Genomic DNA, 23389 nt, shown 5'->3' on the forward strand with positions numbered 1-23389 from the left:
AGGCACAGGACATACCAGACTGGGAACACGCACTTCAAGGAGAGTGCGAGGAGCAGGCACAGGACGTACCAGACTGGGGACACACACTTCAGGGAGAGTGCGAGGAGCAAGCACAGGACGCATCTGACTGGGAACACGCACTTCAGGGAGAGTGCGAGGAGCAGGCACAGGACGTACCTGACTGGGAACACGCATTTCAAGGAGAGTGCGAGGAGCAGGCATAGGACGTTCCAGACTGGGGAAACACATTTCAGGGAGAGTGCGAGGAGCAGGCACAAGACGCACCTGACTGGGAACACGCACTTCAAGGAGAGTGCGAGGAGCAGGCACAGGACGCACCTGACTGGGAACACGCACTTCAAGGAGAGTGCGAGGAGCAGGCATAGGACGTACCAGACTGAGGAAACGCACTTCAGGGAGAGTGCGAGGAGCAGGCATAGGACGTACCTGACTGGGAACACGCACTTCAGGGAGAGTGCAAGGAGGAGACACATGACGTACCGGACTGGAGAGGTGCACTTGAGGCCAGAAGCGTGGAACCGGCACAGGTTGCACCAGACAGCTAACTGGATCCTCTGGTCAGATGTTGAGCATAACACACTTGCACAACATCTCTCTCATCTCACTCTCTCCCAACTACGCCATTGCCTCCCTGACAGTCTCTGGCTCTTCCCTCTGCTCAGCCGCCAGCTCCATGCCCCCCCCCCCCAAAAAAAAAAACTTGGGGTTGTCCTTGGGCTTTCTGTAGCCGCGAACCCTGTCGTCGTCGCTGTCCTCCATAATCTCCTTCCGTCTGTCGCCAAGGAAGGGTTTCGCATCTCCCCATCACTTCTTTCCATGTCCAGAAATCCTTCCCTCTTTGGGCATGCTGCTAGGTCCTGGTTTGATGGGATATTCTGTCACATCTGTAACTAGAAAACCCCCCATTCACGCCCTAACCTACTATACCATAGAAAAACAAAGGCTCTCTATGGTCAGGGCGTGACACACGCACAACATACACACGCTTAGTGATACAACACATAGACACACACACACACTGCGCAGTGATCTGGTACTGCCTGTATACAGCTCCATTCATCAGTGTCAGAGAAAGGTGCTAAAAATGGTCAAAGACCCCAGCCACCCAAATCATAGACTGTTCTCTCTGCTACCACAGGGCAAGCGGGTACCGATGCACCAAGTCTGGAACCAACAGAACCTTGAAAAGTTTCTACATAGTGTATATATAGGCAAGTTGTCATTGGAATGGGTGTGTATATAGGCAAGTTGTCGTTGGGATGAGTGTGTACATAGGCAAGTTGTTGTTGGGATGGGTGTGTATATAGGCAAGTTGTCGTTGGGATGGGTGTGTACATAGGCAAGTTGTCGTTGGGATGGGTGTGTATATAGGCAAGTTGTCGTTGGAAGTGTACATAGGCAAGTTGTCGTTGGGATGGGTGTGTATATAGGCAAGTTGTCATTGGGATGGGTGTGTACATAGGCAAGTTGTTGTTGGGATGGGTGTGTATATAGGAAAGTTGTCGTTGGGATGGGTGTGTAAATAGGCAATTTGTCGTTGAAATGGGTGTGTATTTAGGCAAGTTGTCGTTGGGATGGGTGTGTATATAGGCAAGTTGTTGTTGGGATGGGTGTGTAAATAGGCAAGTTGTTGTTGGGTTGGGTGTGTACATAGGCAAGTTGTCATTGGGATTGGTGTGTATATAGGCAAGTTGTCATTGGGATTGGTGTGTATATAGGCAAGTTATCATTGGGATGGGTGTGTATATAGGCACGTTGTCGTTGGAATGGCTGTGTACATAGGCAAGTTGTTGTTGGGTTGGATCTCTATATAGGCAAGTTGTCGTTGGGATGAGTGTGTACGTAGGCAAGTTGTCGTTGGGATGGGTGTGTATATAGGCAACTTGTCGTTGGGATGGGTGTGTACATAGGCAAGTTGTTGTTGGGATGGGTGTGTACATAGGCAAGTTGTTGTTGGGATGGGTGTGTATATAGGCAAGTTGTCGTTGGGATGGGTGTGTACATAGGCTAGTCTTCGTTGTGCATTTATTCCTTTTTCTATTTTATCTCTCTGCATTGTTGGGAAGTCCCACATGTTGCTTAGTCTACACAATGCATGTGACAAATACAATTTCATTTCATTCTTGTGTATTTTATTCTTGGTGTTACTATTTTTATTTGTATCATTATTTTTCAACTTCTTTCTGTCCCTCTAATCAGGGGAATGGGACCCCAGGTGTGTGTATGTGGATTCTCTGACCAAATTATTTTCGTAAAATGTCATTCCTGAAGAACGTGTCTCAACTCCTGAAGTAGTTGTGAAACAAAGATCTATCTGAAATCAAATCTAGAGTCGGCTTTCTATTTCGCAACAAAGCCTCCTTCACTCACGCCGCCAAAATTACACTAGTAAAACTGACTATCCTACCAATCCTCGACTTCGGCGATGTCATCTACAAAATAGCTTCCAATACTCTACTCAGCAAACTGGATGCAGTTTATCACAGTGTCATCCGTTTAGTTACTAAAGCACCTTATACCACCCACCACTGTGACCTGTATGCTCTAGTCGGCTGGCCCTCGCCACATATTCGTCGCCAGACCCACTGGCTCCAGGTCATCTACAAGTCCATGCTAGGTAAAGCTCCGCCTTATCTCAGTTCACTGGTCACGATGGCAGCACCTACCCGTAGCACGCGCTCCAGCAGGTGTATCTCACTGATCATCCCTAAAGCCAACACCTCATTTGGCCGCCTTTCCTTCCAGTTCTCTGCTGCCTGTGACTGGAACGAATTGCAAAAATCGTTGAAGTTGGAGACTCTTACCTCCCTCACCAACTTTAAACATCTGCTATCTGAGCAGCTAACCGATCGCTGCAGCTGTACATAGTCCATCGATAAATAGCCCACCCAATTTACCTACCTCATCCCCATACTGTTTTTATTTATTTACTTTTCTGCTCTTTTGCACACCAGTATCTCTACCTGCACATGACCATCTCACCATTTATCACCCCAGTGTTAATCTGCTAAATTGTAATTATTCGCCTACCTCCTCATGCCGTTTGCACACAATGTATATAGACTCTTTTTTTTCTTCTTTTTTTTCTACTGTGTTATTGACTTGTTTATTGTTTACTCCATGTGTAACTCTGTGTTGTTGTCTGTTCACACTGCTATGTCTTATCTTGGCCAGGTCGCAGTTGTAAATGAGAACTTGTTCTCAACTAGCCTACCTGGTTAAATAAAGGTGAAAAATAAAATTTAATCCGGAGACAGGTGTTTTTTCCATTTCCTTAGCTATCATACTCGAATTCCATTGATTTCAAAACTCAGAAAGTGGAGAGCAACACTTACGCAGTTTTTCTAAGCGAGACATAAAAAAAATCTGCGTTAGACAGGATTACCTACCAGCTCAAATAGACAGAAGCGTGCAATATGGCAGACCAATCCAAACTCATCTTTCGGCATGTCCAGCCCACTCACGCCTGCAGCCCACTCATTATCTCAGCCAATCATGGCTAGCGGGAAGGTTGCCAACTAGGCTCGTAATTTAAAAATTATATTTGTATTTAAAGATGGCATACAAGTTGGTTATTAATCTCTTGAGACTAGGGGGCAGTATTTTGATGTTTGGATGAAAAACGTGCCCAAATGAAACTGCCTATTTCTCAGGCCCAGAAGCTAGAATATGCATATAATTGGCAGATTAGGATAGAAAACACTCTAAAGTTACCACAACTGTCAAAATATTGTCTGTGAGTATAACAGAACTGATATTGCAGGTGAAAACCTGAGGAAAATCCAACCAGGAAGTGCTGTTATTTTGAAACCTCTGTTCCATTGCATGCCTACCCTCCATTTATAGGGATATCAACCAGATTCTTTTCCCTATGGCTTCCACATGGTGTGAACAGTCTTTAGACATAGTTTCAGGCTTTTATTCTGAAAAATGAGCGAGAATGATCACATCGCGTCTGTGGATAGCTGTGTGTCCCCAGAGTTTTGCGAGGGAGAGGGGCTTGGAGCAGACATTTTCTCTCTCTCTCCTATTGAAAAAGCTACTGTCCGGTTGATATATTATCGATTATTTATTGTAAAAACAACCTGAGGATTGAATATAAAAAACGTTTGACATGTTTCTACAAACTTTACGGATACTATTTGGAATTTTCATCTGCTCATCGTGGCCTGCACGCCCCTGTGAATTACTCAACAAAACGCACCAACCAAATGGAGGTTTTTGGATATAAAAATAATCTATCGAACAAAACAAAAATGTATTGTGTAACTGGGAATCTTGTGAGTGCAAACATATGAAGATCATCAAAGGTAAGCGATTAATTTTATTGCTTTTCTGACTTTCGTGACCATCTACTTTGCTGCTAGCTGTTTGTAATGTTTTGTCTGCTGAGAGAGCTGTGCTCACATAAACGCTTGGTTTGCTTTCGCTGTAAAGCTTTATTGAAATCTGACACGCCAGATGGATCAACAACAAGCTAAGCTGTGTTTTGGTATATTGCACTTGTGATTTCATGAAAATTTTATATTTTTTGTAATTTAATTAGAATTTGGCGCTCTGCAATTCAGCGGATGTTGACGAAAATGATCCCGCTAAAGGGATCGGTGCGCCAAGAGGTATTTTAAGACACATGGAAGTTCACATGTTCGAGAAGGCATTTCTGCCCCCAAAAATGTTTTGTAAAAAAAAAGCTACGTTCAAACTGCTCTCCTGTGAAGAAGTGACCCGCAACATACGAATAGTTTCCTGAAACGGGTCACATATATGTTGGTAATGGTTGACAGTTACTCCAAATGGATTGAGGTTTTCCCCGGGTCAAACATTTCTTACAAATAGTTAGTAATGTCTCTGTACCACAGAATGTATCAGATTGTTGGGTATGTGGATTGTTATCAGACAGTGCTGAGACTATGTCATGTGGACCAAAGCAGGTAACCTTACAGACAGAGAAAAGGATAACGTAAAGGATAGTGTGTTTTATGTGAAGAAGTGTACAGTCGTGGCCAAAAGTTTTGAGAATGACACAAATATTCATTTTCACAGTCTGCTGCCTCACTTTGTATGATGACAATTTGCATATACTCCAGAATGTTATGAAGACTGATCAGATGATTTGCAATTAATTGCAAAGTCTATCTTTGCCATGCAAATGAACTGAATCCCCAAAAAACATTTCCACTGCATTTCAGCCCTGCCACAAAAGGACCAGCTGACATCATGTCAGTGATTCTCTCGTTAACACAGGTGTGAGTGTTGACGAGGACAAGGCTGGAGATCACTCTGTCATGCTGATTGAGTTCGAATAACATATTGGGAGCTTCAAAAGGAGGGTGGTGCATGTAATCATTGTTCTTCCTCTGTCAACCATGGTTACCTGGAAGGAAACACGTGCCGTCATTATTGCTTTGCACAAAAAGGGCTTCACAGGCAAGGATATTGCTGCCAGTAAGATTGCACCTAAATCAACTATTTATCGGATCATCAATAATTTCAAGGAGAGTGGTTCTATTGTTGTGAAGAAGGCTTCAGAAGAAGGCTTCACACAAGAAAGTCCAGCAAACGCCAGGACTATCTCCTAAAGTTGATTCAGCTCGGGGGGGGGGGGCAGATCGGGGCACCACCAGTACAGAGCTTGCTCAGGAATGGCAGCAGGCAGGTGTGAGTGCATCTGCATGCACAGTGAGGTGAAGACTTTTGGAGGATGGCCTGGGGTCAAGAAGGAGAGCAAAGAAGCCACTTCTCTCTAGGAAAAACATCAGGGACAGACTGATATTCTGCAAAAGGTACAGGGATTGGACTGCTGAGGACTGGGGTAAAGTCATTTTCTCTGATGAATCCCCTTTCCGATTGTTTGAGGCATCCAAAAAAAAGCTTGTCCAGAGAAGACAAGTTGAGCACTACCATCAGTCCTGTGTCATGCCAACAGTAAAGCATCCTGAGACCATTCATGTGTCGGGTAGCTTCTCAGCCAAGGGAGCAGGCTCACTCACAATTTTGTCTAAGAACACAGCCATGAATAAAGAATGGTACCAACACATCCTCCGAGAGCAACTTCTCCCAACCATCCAGGAACAGTTTGGTGATGAACAATGCCTTTTCCAGCATGATGGAGCACCTTGCCATAAGGCAAAAGTGATAACTAAGTTGCTCGGGGAACAAAATATCGATATATTGGGTCATGGCCAGGAAACTCCCCAGACCTTAATCCCATTGAGAACTTGTGGTCAATCCTCAAGAGGCGGGTGGACAAACAAAAACCCACAAATTCTGACAAACTCCAAGCATTAATTATGGAAGAATGGACTGCCATCTGTCAGGATGTGGCCCAGAAGTTAATTGACAGCATGCCAGGGCGGATTGCAGAGGTCTTGAAAAAGAAGGGTCAACACTGCAAATATTGACTCTTTGCATCAACTTCATGTAATAGTCAATAAAAGCCTTTGACACGTGTGAAATGCTTGTAATTATACTTCAGTATTCCAGAGTAACATCTGACAAAAATATCTAAAGACACTGAAGCAGAAAACTTTGTGGAAATTAATATTTGTGTCATTCTCAAAACTTTTGGCAATGACTGTATTGCTGTTCTTGTTTTGTTTGTTTTGTTGTGTTTTGTTTTTGTGTTGTTGTTGTGTTTGTAATTTTTTTTGTCTTGCTTCAGTACAAATCTCACCAGATTGGGTCTGCTGGATGGTCAGGATTTCTCCCTAAGGATTAGCCATCTAACTCCCAGAACTCTGCATTGAGATCGCCAAGATGATAGGGGAATATAAGCAAATTTGGTTTCAAAAATGGTTTCAACTGTGTATTGTTATTTTCTTTGACATTTGTCTCAGACATTAGTAGTAAGAATATTGGTAGACGTAATATTGTCAGACAGTGAATAGTTCATCTGGATATCTTGAATCAGAAATGCCCTAAACTAAGCTGTTGTTCTGGTGTTTCCTCTCTCGAGGTTATGGCGAAGGTGACAACAGATGGTAACTATGGGAGGGATCGATATAGAACAGTGTGAGCCTCACCCCCTCTAACCAGCTGAAGTGATTGCGACAATGGCGTTTACTATGGCCCTGTCCTGACCACTTCTACCTGAGACCTGAGTCCGAGCCAGCAACCTGTGTGGGATCCTGAGTGGAGCAGCGGTCTAAGACACTGCATTGCAGTGCTAGAGGCGTCACTACAGACACAGGTTCGATCCCGGGCTGTATCACAACTGGCGGTGTTTGGGAGTTCCATATGGGTGGCGCACAATTTGCCCAGCGTCGTCTTGCTTAGTGGAGGGTGTGGCTGGGGTAGGCCGTCATTGTAAATAAGAATTTGTTCTTAACTGACTTGCCTAGTTAAATAACTAATTGAACTAATCATAAAACGCAGAAAGAGATGTAGCCTACACACAACAGCTGGCTAGGCTGGACAGTTTTCTCCAGTGGATTTCTATTCCTTCATTACTACTGATATGCGATTAAGGTAGAGGGTGCTGCAAGTTTCCTTTCGCGAGGGTGGAGACTTTGCCAACTGGAACTCCAGGATTCTAACACGTATGGACCCAGAACTTAATCATACAGCTGACCAAATGACGCAATATTTTAGTTCTGGGTTAACCAAGATTAGACTGATCTAAAGCGTGACTGCAATCCACACTTTGGTTTTGGTAGATAAGTCACAGTCAAGAAACACTTATGTTAGCATTTTTGGACTAAAACATTGTTTTACTCAGCATTAAGCGTGTCTGAAGTTACAAATCACACTATTACAACAGTGTGACTGTTTAGGAATAAAAACAAAGACATCCTCTGTATTGTATGCTTATTGTTTAACCATTGATATGTTCAAAGGGACCTTTAGGAGCATCAGTTACTGCTTGAATGTCTACCAATGGCATATCCATATTTTTGTATGAAATTACACTGGTCATTGAAAACAAGCATTTCGCTACACCCGCAAAAACATCTGATAAACATGTGTGTGTGACCAATAAAATTTGATTTGATTTCAAGTATTTATAAACTAAAAATATCCCACACTTTAGATGAGGCCACACAAAAAGACTTGATTAATGATTAGTTAGTAAATGGTTTATAATGTAAAGACCTATATAAAACATCTTATTAATGATCTTATGAATCATTCATAAATACTTTAAAGGTTGTTTATGTGTGAATAACTACGCTACTAGCATTTACCAATGTGGGAGTAATGATTAATACATGATAAAGAAACGATTTACTAATCCATTATAAATGCTTTATTTACGTGGCATTATTATGAAGCGCTACCTTGATTTTTAAATCCTCTATAATGTTTTATGTGTGTATTTTGTTGTACTCACATGGCTGAGGCAACTCTATATGTATTTTATATTTTTCAAACAAATAAATGAATTCACACAATTACGGAGTATAATGATTGACTAAAAGTGATAGTAAATGAAGAGTGTGAAGTACCTTCCGGATGGAGGCCAGTCTGTTCATTACCAGAAAGTCCTCTCTATCCTCGTCCAGGTCATCCAGGTCCAGCATAGGCAAGCTAAATTCATCCAGGAAGAAGCACTTAGCCCCTGTGTTGCGCGGGTCAAATGGGTCCACGATGATAGGCTCTGTGCCTTTGATCTCACACCGGCAGAAAGGGCACCCTTGTCCGTCCGACTCCTGTCGAGAAACACACATCAAGCTTTAGTACATTTGCAGCTAAAAGATGCACTGTAATATATAGGCCTACATACATAAGTAAGTAAATGAATCAAACATTCAAATAAATGCAATCCCACATGCACATGCCCAGAAACTATACACATTCAGGCATACAACACACACACGCACGGACGCTGTGGGATCTAAAGCAAGAGAGGCAATTGTAGACAGCTGGGACACATGGTTTCATTCAGAAGAACCTGTAGGCCTTGGTAAGACATCTTTCCTTTCCCCCCTTAAAAAGAGCACTGTAAAGTGAAGACATGCACACACATTAAGAAGGAAGCCATTTTGACAATCTACAAGCCTCAGTGCCCCGAATACAGATTTCACATGGCAGAGGAAAACAATCAGCACTAAAAATAAATAAATAAATAAAAGGCTTCCATCTTTCATGATGAGGTTTCCCTCTGTTTCAACTTTAGTGAATCAAAGGCAGGCGATATTTACAAGAACAAAAGCCTGATTGTGGCAGACATATATCTGGTTGGGGACTTGCGAAAGGCATCAAAGCATTTTTGGAAACCAATCCTAATTAGAGTGGGAGGCTGCTCAGGCTCACTGACACTGCAGAAAAATCCCCTGTCCTCAAAAACTGGCCTCCTGTGAGCCTGTCCATCCACGGACACATTTCACGCAGGCAGCCCTAAAGACACATTCAGCATCGGCTGACAACGCAACACATTGTTTCTGGCAGTATAGATTCCCTGGTTTTCCCAAAATTCTGGTTGGAGGATTCCAGTGGTGTAAAGTACTTAAGTAAAAATACTTTAACCATTTTGGGATAGGGGGTAGCATTTTCACTTCTGGATGAATAGCGTGCCCAGAGTGAACTGCCTCCTACTCAGTCCCAGATGCGAACATGTGTATATTATTATTAGTATATTTGGATAGAAAACACTCTGAAGTCTCTAAAACTGTTTGAATGATGTCTGTGAGTATAACATAACTCAAATGGCAGGCGAAAACCTGAGAAAAATCCAACCAGGAAGTGGAAAATCTGAGGTTTGTATTTTTTCAAAGCTTGGCCTACCAAATACACAGTGTCTATGGGGTCAAGTTGCACTTCCTAAGGCTTCCACTAGATGTCAACCGTCTTTAGAAACTTGTTTCAGGCTTCTGCAATAAAGGAGGGGGATTGGAGCTGCTTGAGTCATGGGTCTGGCAGAGTGTCTCAGGCTCATGACGCGCGCTCCCGACAGAGTTGGCTCTCGTTCCAGTGCTTTTCTACAGACAATGGAATTCTCCAGTTGGAACCTTTTTGATGATTTATGTTAAAAACATCCTAAAGATTGATTCCATACATCATTTGACTTGTTTCTATGACCTGTAATGGAACTTTTCGAGTTTTTGTCTGGACGAAGTGCTCACACCTCACGAAGATGGATTACTGGGCTGAACACGCTAACAACAAGTGGCTATTTGGACATAAATGATGGACTTTATGGAACAAATCAGTCATTTACTGTCGAACTGGGATTCCTGGGAATGTATTCTGATGAAGATCATCAAAGTTAAGTGAATATTTATATTGCTATTTCTAACTTCTGTTGACTCCAACATGGCGGATATTTCTTTGGCTGGATTGGGCTCTGAGCGCTGTACTCAGATTATGTTTTTCCGTAAAGTTTTTCTGAAATCTGACACAGCGGTTGCATTAAAGGAGAAGTTTCTTTAATTCTGTGAATAAAACTTTAAGTAATGTTTATTATGAGTATTTCTATAAAATCACGGGATGTTTTGGAATCAAAACATTACTAAACGTAACGCGCCAATGTAAACTGAGATTTTTGGATATAAATATGCATATTATTGAACAAAACATACATGTATTGTGTAACATGATGTCCTATGGGTGTCATCTGATGAAGATCATCAAAGGTTAGTGATTCATTTTATCTATATTTCTGCTTTTTGTGACTCCTATCTTTGGCTGGAAAAATGGCTGTGTATTTTTTTGACTTGGCTCTGACCTAACATAATCATATGTTGTGCTTTCACTGTAAAGCCTTTTTGAAATCGGACACAATGCGTAGATTAAAGGACTACTTAAGTATTTTGGGGGGGGGAATCTGTACTTTACTTTACTATTTATATTTTTGACAGCTTTTATTTCACTACATTCCTAAAGAAAATAGTGTACTTTTTACTCCATACATTTTCTCTGACACCCAAAAGTCATCCTTACATTTCGAATGCTTAAGCGGGGACGGAAAATGGTCTAATTTAAACACTTATCAACAGAACATCCCTGGTCATCACTACTGCCTCTGATCTGGCGGACTCACTAAACACACATGCTTTGTTTGTAAATGATTGTCAAAGTGTTGAAGTGTGCCCCTGGCTATCCTTAAATTTAAAGAAAAAAAATGAAAATAGAGCAGTCTAATTTGCTTAGCATAAGGAATGTGAAATTATTTGTACTTTTACTATTACTTTGATAATTTAGTATATTTTAGCAATTACATTTACTTTTGATACTTAAGTATATTTAAAACCAAATACTTTTAGACTTTTACTCAAGTAGTATTTTACTGCGTGACTTTCACGTTTACTTGAGTCATTTTCTATTAAGGTATCTCTACTTTTACTTAAGTATAACAATTGAGTAATTTTTACACCACTGGAGGGTTCCGTAATCAGGCGGGAATAAGCAGGAAATCCAGAATCCTCCAATCACGATTTCTGGAAAACCAGGGAATTTATTGAAAGTTCCCGGAATTTTGCAACCCTAGGTATAGTAAATGATCCCAGTCAGTAAATGATCCCAGTCATATGACATGTACATTTTGGTCCTAGGTTAGATATTCATCTGATCAATCAAATCAGAAGATTCAGAGTTGCAGATCCATGTATGTACATACTGTACATTACAGTAAATGTGTAAAAATATATGCATCACTGCTCTTGGCCAAAAACAGCCACATCTGATCACAACAGAAGAGAAGCCTTGCAAACACGTCCTTTCCAAAAAACAGAATGGCCATTCAAATCCCCCCAGGGCCCACCCCTTCTGCCTTAAGAAACTTTCTTAAGTTCAAATAACAGGATGTGATCAAGAATCTTTGAGTAATGGCAGATGTTTTAATTTAAAAAAAAAATAAGTAGTACCAGAAGTCCTTGTTGAGTATGTTAATGTGACGAGGGTAACCCCCCCGTATTTGACTCAACTGGAACATATCTGGGGTTTTTAGTTAGTCATAAAATAGAGAGAACGGAGGTTCCCTCTATGACTTAAACGGCCCACACCTGACATCACTGCGCTGACAAAGACACACACACACACACATACACACATATACGTGCCCTTGGGCCCCACTTCAGATGGAGCCATGAGAATCACTGGTGGAGCAATAGACAGAGAAATATTAAGGGATAGGCTAAGCCATTCTACCATTCTAAAACCATCACTAACTTGACATCAACCATACACAGGGCCCTATAAAATTGGGTGAATATTTTCTCTGTTTCTCTTTGTTTTTTCAGATTTTCAGATTTTTAATAGAAAAACAAAATTGGATGTCCACAACAATGCTTAAACTTCTCCAGGACACCACTTTTTAGTTCAATACATTTTTCAATATTGTTGAATTCCGTTTTTAATGTCTGGATTCCGTGATTCTGTCCGCATTCTTTGTAAAGCTGTTTTTTATAGGGCCCTTACATACAGGGAGGAGATGGGTAAGGCTTGTGTACTAAAACAGAACAAAACTAACTGTGCCCAAGATCATTTCTTATGTATCTCTGTATCTCCTGCATTACCAAGTTCATAGGTTTATATTACAGTATTTGCACATGATACATAGCTGTCTGTTTGTGATGTGTACAGTATCTATAGATGTGTATCTGTAATTACTGTATATCAGGACCACCTCCAATATGAAAGGGTTATTAACACACATCGCTGAAAGAAATAAACACATGAATCCACCACAAATATATGACACCCAACAGTGCAAAACAGTGCCTCATGTAAGCAAGTCTGTGTTTCTGCTGAAGATCAATAAGATGACACAATAGATTGTTTACTTGGGAAAAGCAGCACAGATGTCCCACTACGGGAGGAGGCCAATAGAGACTTATTAGGACAGTAATTACAAACATACACACATTGCCGTCCCATCTGATACACACAGAAAATCTACCAAGTTTCAATACCGGTAATAATTCATAGTTATCCTGGAAGTGCCCATTTAAAGCGTTTAAAATCAAGATATGGTCACTATGCCAGGGTTCTCCCCAGATAAGAGGGGCGCTGTGCCACCCTGTCGGCTTGGCTGCACCATGATTTCAGATCAAATTAAACGGTATTTACTAATGATAGAGTAACTATCTTTGTTCGGCAGCGCATTTCAGCAGTAGGCTATCTCAATGCACAAGAGCGCACTCCGAGTATAGCGTTGTATAGTCATTCTTACTCAGTAAAACAAAAGTGAAAAGACCAAACTTGCTAAACTTGCTAGATAACCTCCAACGAATTACAGAATATCTCCTATATTTGGCTAAATCGAGTTGATGATTATACAGATAGCAGATCAGCTCACGAATAACTGGGAAATAGTGGAAATAGTTACAGCGGTATTTTGACAGGCATACACGAATGATGTGCTCTGATAATGCAACCTTTGGATTACATAATAAAGTTAAGAATTTTCATGCGAGACATGAGTCAAGATTTTGGGACTGGATAGGAAAATAGCCTAGGCTCTAGGACAGTTAGAAGATATAACTTTCCCTCATGACTCTCTGAATTAATAACAGAATTCATGTGACAGTGAGTTGTGCATAGGCCTATCAAATTTGTGAAAATTCACAATGACAGCTCAAAGAGGCACGTTCTTTTATAGGCTATAAGCCTACTGTAGGGGTTCCCTGTAGGATTTATTAATTGCATTTGGGTCGCGTGTGCAGTCCGGCATTGTCAACTATGCATGCGCTTTGAATTTATGGCGACTTTGTGTGATGTAAAAGGTTTCCATGCAAAAAGCTGTTTGGATAATGTGCTCTTTTATTTGTTGCTAATCTGAGGTTGCGCATGTTGTGTAGGGCCTGCATTAGTGCTGACATTGGATAATTGTTTTTGTAATTTCTCGGATCTTGTCATTTTATTTTTTCGGGAAATGTAAAGAGTGTTACCGGGACAGTCCCGGGATTCCGGATACCCATGTTAATCAATAGCACCTACTGTAGCACCTGACATACTAATGGTCGTTTGATCGGAAAATGTTATTTTCTCATCTTCCTTAGAATGGATCCTTCAGAGGTACACACGCGGTGGTCCTCAGTCGAGTTTACTAGACTAAAGTACTTAAACAGCTGCAGACTGAATTTTCCGATGTAGCCTTTATCTTCTTAAGTCGAGAGTTTGAGGGTCTTACCATTTTCTGGTTTGGTAGAGTCTAACCATTTTACACGCCAGTAGCAACCCGGCCATGTACTGGTCTAAATGGTTGATTATTCAGGTTACAGCTATGACCACTGTCCTCACCGGCAGCAACCCGGCATGTTTTGGTCTAATATGTTAATTCTTCAGCTAGTCCTTTTAAGCACTCGCCTTGGAGGGCGGTTTCAAAGTCTATATGAAAAACCATTATCTTATTTAGAAGGCTAAAATCACATCTTCTCAACAATAGTTTCATATTTAATCATATAAGTTTTATAACATTTAGATGTGACTCTGACATGTATATTGTGAAAGCTCTTAAAGTTACAATGTTTCCGTTATAACATTTTTAATGATATCACCAAACAACAACTGGTTTGACATGATTATTGTTTGGACCCCACCATCCATTTCCCATATTAATTAGGTAAGAAATATTGTTTCAATGTCCAACCTTTTGATGTTACACTACTGCAAAATCTCTCTGATGTAACTTCTGCAAAGTGGGAAAGAGAGTTCCCTGCAAGGTATTGGCCAACTTCCCCTACTTCCCCAACTTCCTCTCTGTTGGAGGGGGGGCTCTCTCTGATCCTCATCCAGAAGGGAAAGTCATGACAACTAAGTAGACATAAAGAACACTGTTGGAAAAGCATTAACAGTGGAAACACAGAAATGCCTTGTTTGCACCACAGATGCTCAAATAAATTGTGGCTCAATCGAACAAATACGGGAAAGGCTGTTTGGTTTTCTGTGCACTAGCCTAGCAATCGGCACGCATGCAATGCCAAGATAGATTGTGCTAGTGTAACATGATCCATCCCTGTCATGTAAACCTGAGATTCAAACCCTACTCACAATGACAAAATACACTCTGCAATGCACCGTCAACATTTTATTTGATTACCTGCCAGGCAGTCAAGCAGGAGGTGCACATGAGGTGTCCGCAGGGCTCGATTTTTACATCCTTGTTGTTCTCTGCGCAGATCTTGCACAGCTGGAAGGTGGAGCCCATCTCGCAGTAGAGCTCGTACTGCTCCTTTAGGACCAAAGAGGGGTCAGTTATGAGGCAGCACACACAACTCATGAATTAAAATAAGAATTGGTCACACTCCACATGAAGCAGAATATTAATTGAATTTGAATTAAAGGAAGTGAATTTGAATCAAGTGAGACGTATAGTGCATTCGGGAAAGTATTCAGACTGCTCAACTTTTTCCACATTTCGTTACGTTACAGCCGTACACTAAAATGGATTCAATAGTTTTTTCCCCTCATAAATCTACACACAATACCCCATAATGACAAAGCAAAAACATTTTTTTTAAACTTTTTTGCAAAATTATAATAAGAAAAACGGAAATATCACATTTACATACAGTACCAGTCAAAAGTTTGGACACATCGATTCAGGAAACTAGGCATATGTCGCATGTTACGACTTAACAGGAGAGTCGTTTGAACGTAAAAAATGTTTTTTTAATCAAAATGCGTTTTTTGTGCAGAAATGCCTTCTTGAACATGTGAACGTTCATGTGCCTTACTAACAAACTCGTATGCCATCTGTAAATATGAATAAAATTGTTAAATTACAAGCCTTGCTGGTTTAGCCACAGAAAACATTAGCGACCTTCCCACTAGCCATGATTGGCTGAGATAATGAGTGGGCTGGACATGCCGAGAGAGGAGTTCGGATTGGTCTGCCGTAGAAGCTTGTCAGTCTGTGTTGGTAATCCAGTCGAATGCGTATTGTGTAGTGGAGCTGCATAAGTGTGGCGTCCACTTTCTGGAGGTTCAAGTTTTGAAATCAGTGGAATTATAGCATGATAGCTAAAGAGATGGAGGAAACACCTGTCTCCATATTTCATCTTCAAACTAAGGGCAACCGTGATATGGCATTCCTGACAGGGAGACACATCCATGCACGATGATGCATACAGGTAAGAAAGCCTAGCGTTAGCTAGCTAACGTTACATTTTCAGATATTACACGTTTTCTAATTTTGACAGGAAGTGGTTTCATTTCAAGCTAACGTTAGCTGGTTGGCTCCCTAGCTGATGTAATTATTTGTTTCTCAGAGCCGTTTGCTGTTCTAGCTAGAGCCTAATGTTAGCTAGCTAACATTGAACATGGATAGTTAGCACTATTCATTGTTGTTTGACTAGTTAACGTTAGCTGTCTGGCTCGTTAGCTAACGCGTTATGTGACATGTGTGAACTTACACTTTGTTTACCAAGCTAGGTACATTGTTTACCTAGCTAGCAAGCTTTCTGAGTGCCAGAGCGCAGAATAACTGATGAATTTCCAAACGCTCAACGTCCGTTGAATCTGGCCGGTGTCAGTAAACATTGGCAAAAAAAGGTAACTAAATTGTTGCCAGGAACACGGTTAACATGAAAACAGCCTAACCAGCTCTGCTAGTGCGAGTAAAATGGTCAGAGTGGGGTGTTCTCTCAATTGTGTCTAGAAGTAGCTAGCAAGCTAGCCAATGTTAGCCAGTTAGCTTGAGTGCTTGACTGCCGTTGTGAGGTCAGAACGTTCGGCCAGAGCGTCCAGTGTGTGCTCTGAACACTCAGAGAGCGAAACGCTCTGAATTTACAAACTGAACATCTCTTACAGTTGCAGTCACCAACAGCCTAACCAGCTCTGCTAGGGAGAGTAATGTTCAGTGAGCTGTTCTCTCATTTGTGTCTGGAAGTAGCTAGCAAGTTAGCTTGAGTGCTTGACTGCTATTGTTAGTGGGTGGGGCTAAACCTTAAAAGGGTGTGAACGATGCTGAATGGGTGTAGACAAACAAGTGCTCTCCAGTAGTAGTACCAAAACATTCAAAGGACATTTTCTCGAAAGTGAGTTTACAACTTTATCAACTTTCAAAGCAGAATTCCTTTCCCATTGTTCCTCCACTGTAGTCTATGATATACCATGTTGTAGCTCTGAGTCTCTACTTTTATCCAATGTGAAAATGATCTACATAAGACTGATTTGAGCCAGTCAGTCACATTTTACATTGGTTATCTTTTGTTTGTTTTTAGTCCCATCCTTCAGCTCCATTAAACCGCTCCCATCTATCTCTGAACACCATCCAGTTTTGAATTCTATTTGATATATATTTTTCAATTGTGCTGTGATGTTTCACAAACGTTCTGAACCTTTCTATTCTCATAGTTTCTACAGATTGTAAATGAAAGTTAAACATTTTTGCTAAGAGTATTATTATATTATTGGTCGATTGACAATGACTTTTCAGATCATCCAGCAGAGCTATTTGTTGCGTTAACTCCAGGTAAATGTTGCAATTCTTCAGCCATTCCTGAACATGCAACCAAAAACAAGCTACATATAGAGAGTACCAACACAAATTATCTAATGATTCTGTCTCTTCGCAGCAAAATCTGCAGAGTTGAGACGGTTGCATCCTCGATATATATAACATCAAGGGGGCAATTACTTTTTCACTTTTTCCACGGCACTATGTTCCTGAGAGTCTTAGCTTTCTCCGATGCGGTCACAATTGCCATTATAAAACAGGTTGTTTGGATCCTAGATGCTGATTGGAGAAGCAGCGTTCCAAGCTGTGCTGTATTGGCCGTTACAGGCACATTATGCCTGCTAACAGTTCCATCAATTATCATTGCACTACCATCAGAATTTCACCATCATAAGAATTTGCATCTATTCTATTTATCTCAACTCGCACATTATTTCCCCTTGATTGTAGCCTAGCATTTAGTTTGGTACAGCTGGGGTAATATAAGCTGGCTGCCTGTCCGACCTCTGAAGATTTGCTTCACTTTTGAAATGCAAACTCCCCTGGACCCGACCACAAAGTGTGTGCCCTCAGGCCTGGAGGGAAGCTAAAGTAATGCCCCCTTTACTGGCTCAAATAGCAGACCAATCAGTCTGTTACTAACCCTTAGTAAACTTTGTGTTTGACCAGATACAGTAAACAAATTGACAATAGACTTTCAGCACTCATAGGGAATGACACTCAACAAGCACGGCACTTACACAAATTACTAATGATTGGCTGAGAGAAATTTATAAAATGGTTGTGGGGCTGTTTTGTTAGACTTCAGTGCAGCTTTTGACATTATCGATCATAGGCTGCTGCTGGAAAAATGTATGTGTTATGGCTTTACATCACCTGCTATAATGTGGACAAAGAATTACCTGTCTAACAGATCACAGAGGGTGTTCTTTAATGGAAGCTTCTCCAACAGAATCAGGAATTCCCCATGGTAGCTGTTCAGGCCCCTTGCTTTTTTCAATCTTTACTAACGACATTCGACTGGCATTGCGTAAGGCCAATGTGTCTATGTATGCGGATGACTCAACTCTATACACGTCAGCTACTACAGCAACTGAAATGACTGCAACACTTAACAAAGATCTGCAGTTAGTTTCGGAATGGGTAACAAGGAATAAGTTAGTCCTAAATATTTCCAATACCTAAAAGCATTGTATTTGCGAAAAATCATTCACAAAACCCTAAACCTCAACTACATCTCGTAATTAAAATTGAGCAAGTTGAGGTGACTAAACTGCTTGGAGTAACCCTGGATTGTAAACTGTCATGGTCAAAACATATTGACACAACAGTAGCTAAGCTGGGGAGAAGTCTGTCCATAATAAAGCACTGCTCTGCCTTCTTAACAACTCTATCAACAAGGCAGGTCCTACAGGCCCTAGTTTTGTCGCACCTGGACTCGTGTGGTCAGGTACCACAAAGAGGGACTTGGGAAAATTGCAGTTGGCTCAGAACAGGGCAGCACGGCTGGTCCTTAAAAGTACACGGAGAGCTAACATTAATGACATGCATGTCAATCTCTCATGGCTCAAAGTGGAAGAGAGATTGACTTCCTCGTTACTTGTTTTTGTAAGAGGTGTTGAGAAGCAGAAGGTACGGAGCTGTCTGTTTAAAATACTAGCACACAGCTCGGACACCAATGCATACCCCACAATCCATGCCACCAGAGGTCTCTTCACAGTCCCCAAGTCCAGAACAGACTATGGGAGGCGCATAGTACTACATGGAACTCTATTCCACATCAGGTAACTGATGCAAGCAGTAGAATCAGATTTAAAAAGCAGGTAAAAATACACCATATGGAACTGCAGGGACTGTGAAGTAACACAAACATAGGCGCAGACACATGATAACATACGCACTATACACACACGTACACATGGATTTTGTGTTGCGATATGTGGTAGTGGAATATGGGCATGAGGGCACACACTTAAGTGTGTTGGGAATTCTGTAATTAATGTATTGTAATGTTTTTAAAATTGTATAACTGCCTTAATTTTGCCGGACCCTGGGAAGAGTCTTGGCAGGAGCTAATGGTTATCCATAATAAATACAAATAGAAATACAATAGAGAGGTGTCCAGACAAGACAAAACCTTTTCTGAGCCAGGCCGAAATCACCCATCATCATCATTATTATGGATATATCCAAGTAAATGACAATATAAAAAAAGCTCAAACAGACGAAAATGCAGCTAGTGGGCTGTCATTCCAGGTGCAATGTTTGACGTGATGGAGTTAGCTGAAGTTGGGAGTGACAAGAACGTTAGTCAGCCTGCATAGCAACCACTTTTGTTAGAACGGAAGACCAGCCCTCTACAGGATGGGTGTTCCTATTGAGCTAAATCATGCGCACGGCTGAGAGAGGTAGTTGCGTTTCTTTTCATTTCTAAAGACAAAGGAATTGTCTGGTGGAAACATTATTGAAGATTTATGATAAACACATCCTAAAGATTGATTCTATACATAATTTGACATCTTCCTCCGAATTGTAAAATAACTTTTTGGACTTTTCGCCTGAAATTTTTGCCTGGACTTGCCCACGCCTCGTGAGTTTGGATTTGTGAACTAAACGTGCGAACAAAAAGGAGGTATTTGAACATAAATGATGGACTTTATCGAACAAAACAAACATTTATTGTGGAACTGGGATTCCTGGGAGTGCATTCTGATGAAGATCATCAAAGGTAAGTGAATAATTATAATGCTATTTCTGACCTTTGTAACACCTCTCCTTCTTTGGAAAATAGCTGTATGTTTTTCTGTGGCTAGGTGCTGACCTAACATAATCGCAAGGTGTGCTTTCGCCATAAAGCCTTTTTGAAATCTGACACAGCGGTTGCATTAAGGAGAAGTTTATCTATAATTCCATGCATAACACCTGTATCTTTTATCAATGTTTATGATGAGTATTTCTGTAATTTGATGTGGCTCTCTGCACTTTCACCGGATGTTTGTTTGAGACAATGCATTTCTGAACATAACACACCAATTTCAAATGAGGTTTTTGGACATAAAGATGAACTTTATCGAACAAAACACACATTTATTGTGTAACATTAAGTCCTGTGAGTGCCATCTTATGAAGATCATGAAAGGTTAGTGATTAATTCAATCGCTATTTCTGACTTTTGTGAGCCCTCTCCTTGGCTGGAAAATGGCTGTATGATTTTCTGTGACTAGGTGCTGACCTAACATAATCGTTTGGTGTGCTTTCGCTGTAAAGCCAATTTGAAATCGAACACTGTGGCTGGATTTACAAGAAGTTCATCTTTAAAATGGTGTAAAATACTTGTATGTTTGAGGAATTTTAATTATGGAATTTCTGTTGTTTTTAATTTGGCGCCCTGCAATTTCACTGGCTGTTGACGAGAGGTTTTAAGAATAATAAAAAAATAATTAATGACTGGAGCGTGTCTGCAGCAACATGACCAAACAAACTAAAGACCTGTCCAGACTATTTCCTCTGATGGAAGATTGAAATTGTATGAATTTACTTATCAAAATAAGGTTTTTGTTGTTTTAATATGTTGGTAAATGTTTTATAAAAGCAATAAGGCACTTGAGTCAGTGCTGCATCATGAATACAGTCAAAGGTAAATACAGTCACAACACCATTTTACCTGTGACTGTTTTCCTGATACATCATTCCATCTTGTGCCTTATTGCTTAAATAGCCCTTTCGAACGCTATAACCAAATTCATAGGAACAAGATCACAATTGCATTCAATTTATATCCCCCAGTCATTTTGTGTGATTATCCCTTCTAACGAGTCCTGTGTGACCTGTGAGCGTTTTAGAGGAAAACAGAACACAACACATGTTCCTGAGAGTGTTAGCTTTCAGTGATGGGTTCATAATAGCTAATAGCCCAAACCAACCCTAGAGCCAAATTCATAGGAAGAAAACTAATTCAACATGTCACACTGGCTTTAGAAAACAATTGTTGCAGAATCTAAACGGCCTGTCCGCGGCTGGGTGGGACACAAATGCAATTTGCAAAAATGCAATATTCTCTCTCTCTCTCACACACACACACCCCACACACTGACCTGTGTGACTTTAATGTGATCATGGATGGTGGGTTCACACAAGCCTTTAAGGTCAGGGTTGTAGCTGCGTCCGTCAGGAAACAAGTAGCTGAGGACAGAAGATAGACAGCTTAGATATCCCAGCATTCCTTGCAGACTGCTGACAAAAACTAAGAACGACTCAGAGATGTCACAGAAGGCACAACAAGCTAAATTTAACATCTATTATCAAACATCTTCATAACACAGTCATAAAAATGACATTGCATGGCATCTCAAATTAGGACCACTTTAAAAGAGACTCAGCATTATCCTGACACAGAATACTTTTTGGGAGAAATATTTTTGTTTCATGGAGCATGGAACATGAATGCATTTGTGACCTTTATTTAACTAGGCAAGTCAGTTAAGAACAAATTCTACAATGATAGCCTACACCAGCCAAACCGGGCGACACTGGGCCAATTGTGCGACGCCCTATGGGACTCGCAATCTCGTCTGGTTGTGATACAGCCCGGATTCAAACCAGGGTGTCTGTAGTGATACCTCTAGCAATGAGATGCAGTGCCTTAGACCACTTCACCACTCGGGAGCCCAAGGTAGTTTGTTTCTGCAATTTGTATTTTACCACAATACATTTCTTATGACAGCACTATGAAGAGTGAAGTCATGAAGTGCTCTCTCCAAATCGAGTCCCCATGATCTGACTGCTTTGTCCACCGACACACACAGGCAGTGAGCCTAATGTGCTTTCATGCATAATTGTATCCTAGGAATCCTCCGTTAGAATATTTGCAGAAGTGGGCCACCTTTGCTCGCATCCCAAAGGCACTCTGAACCGAAACCACTCAAGTGTGGCGAAAGAGATCAAACTACATTTACAGAGGTAATCATCCCTCGTCGCCTGAGCAGTCAAGACAGAGAGGAAATAAGACTGTGTATATGGCTACATCCCAATTCCCCACCTTCCTCCCAAAATGTGCACTTGCATTGCAGGCCCCAATTCCCTCCCTACCCCGTCAATGATTGCAGATTTGTAGTAGAAGCAAAATAATAAGGTTTAGTTTATGTCACAGTGTATAACACTGGCAGATAAAACCTGAATTGCAGTCCAAACATACAGTACCAGTCAAAAGTTTGGATGCTCCTACTCATTCAAGGGTTTTTCTTTCATTTTTACTATTTTCTACATTGTAGAATAATGAAGACATCAATACTATGAAATAACACATATGGAATCATGTAGTAACCAAAAAAGTGTTAAACAAACCAAATGTATTTTAGATTTTAGATTCTTCAAAGTAGCCACTATGCTTTTCCAACACTCATGAAGGAATTCCCGCATATGCTGAGCACTTGTGGCTGCTTTTCCTTCACTCTGCGGTCTAACTCATCCCAAACCATCCCAATTGGGTTGAGGTCGGGTGATTGTGGAGGCCAGGTCATCTGATGCAGCACTACATCACTCTCCTTCTTGGTCAAATAGCCCTTACACAGCCTGGAGGTGTGTTGGGTCATTGTCCTGTTGAAAAACAAATTATAGTCCCACTAAGTGCAAACCAGATGGGATGGCGTATCGCTTCAAAATGCTGTGGTAGCCATGCTGGTTAAGTGTGCCTTGAATTCTAAATAAATCACTGACTGTCACCAGCAAAGCACCCCCACCCCACCCCATCACACCTCCAACTCCATGCTTTACGGTGGGAACCACACATGCGGAGATCATCCATTCACCATTTCTTCACCAAATAGATGGTCTGCCTGTACAAGCCCCACCTGGACTGGACACAGCTAGACAAACTTATCTTTTTGAGAAGATCAGGGAGTTTTGCGATGAAGAGGCTATGGACATCACATGCCCTGCACCAAAGTCAAGGGCAGGACAGAAACAGGTTCTCCGAATATAGATTCCCTTGTTCATGCGTGGTTCTGACGGACCAGTCATCAGCACTATCTG

At 41.2% G+C, this 23389-nt stretch overlaps 1 protein-coding gene across 3 annotated transcripts in view; it reads right to left on the reverse strand.

Moving 5' to 3' along the window:
• cblb (Cbl proto-oncogene B, E3 ubiquitin protein ligase) overlaps positions 1–23389 on the reverse strand; it is a 141131-nt gene that overhangs the window by 41808 nt on the left and 75934 nt on the right. For all 3 annotated transcript variants that reach the window (XR_004204288.1, XM_031798321.1, XM_031798322.1), the window contains exons 8-10: positions 21454–21541; positions 14999–15130; positions 8466–8669 (exon numbers count right to left, since the gene is read on the reverse strand). Coding sequence is in view for 2 of the 3 variants with exons in the window: in XM_031798321.1 (XP_031654181.1) it covers positions 8466–8669; positions 14999–15130; positions 21454–21541 (424 nt within the window). In the remaining variant the exon portion in view is untranslated. The remainder of the gene's footprint in view (positions 1–8465; positions 8670–14998; positions 15131–21453; positions 21542–23389) is intronic.

This window comes from Oncorhynchus kisutch, linkage group LG19 (genome assembly GCF_002021735.2).
Source record: "Oncorhynchus kisutch isolate 150728-3 linkage group LG19, Okis_V2, whole genome shotgun sequence".
Classification (NCBI taxonomy): Eukaryota; Metazoa; Chordata; class Actinopteri; order Salmoniformes; family Salmonidae; genus Oncorhynchus; species Oncorhynchus kisutch.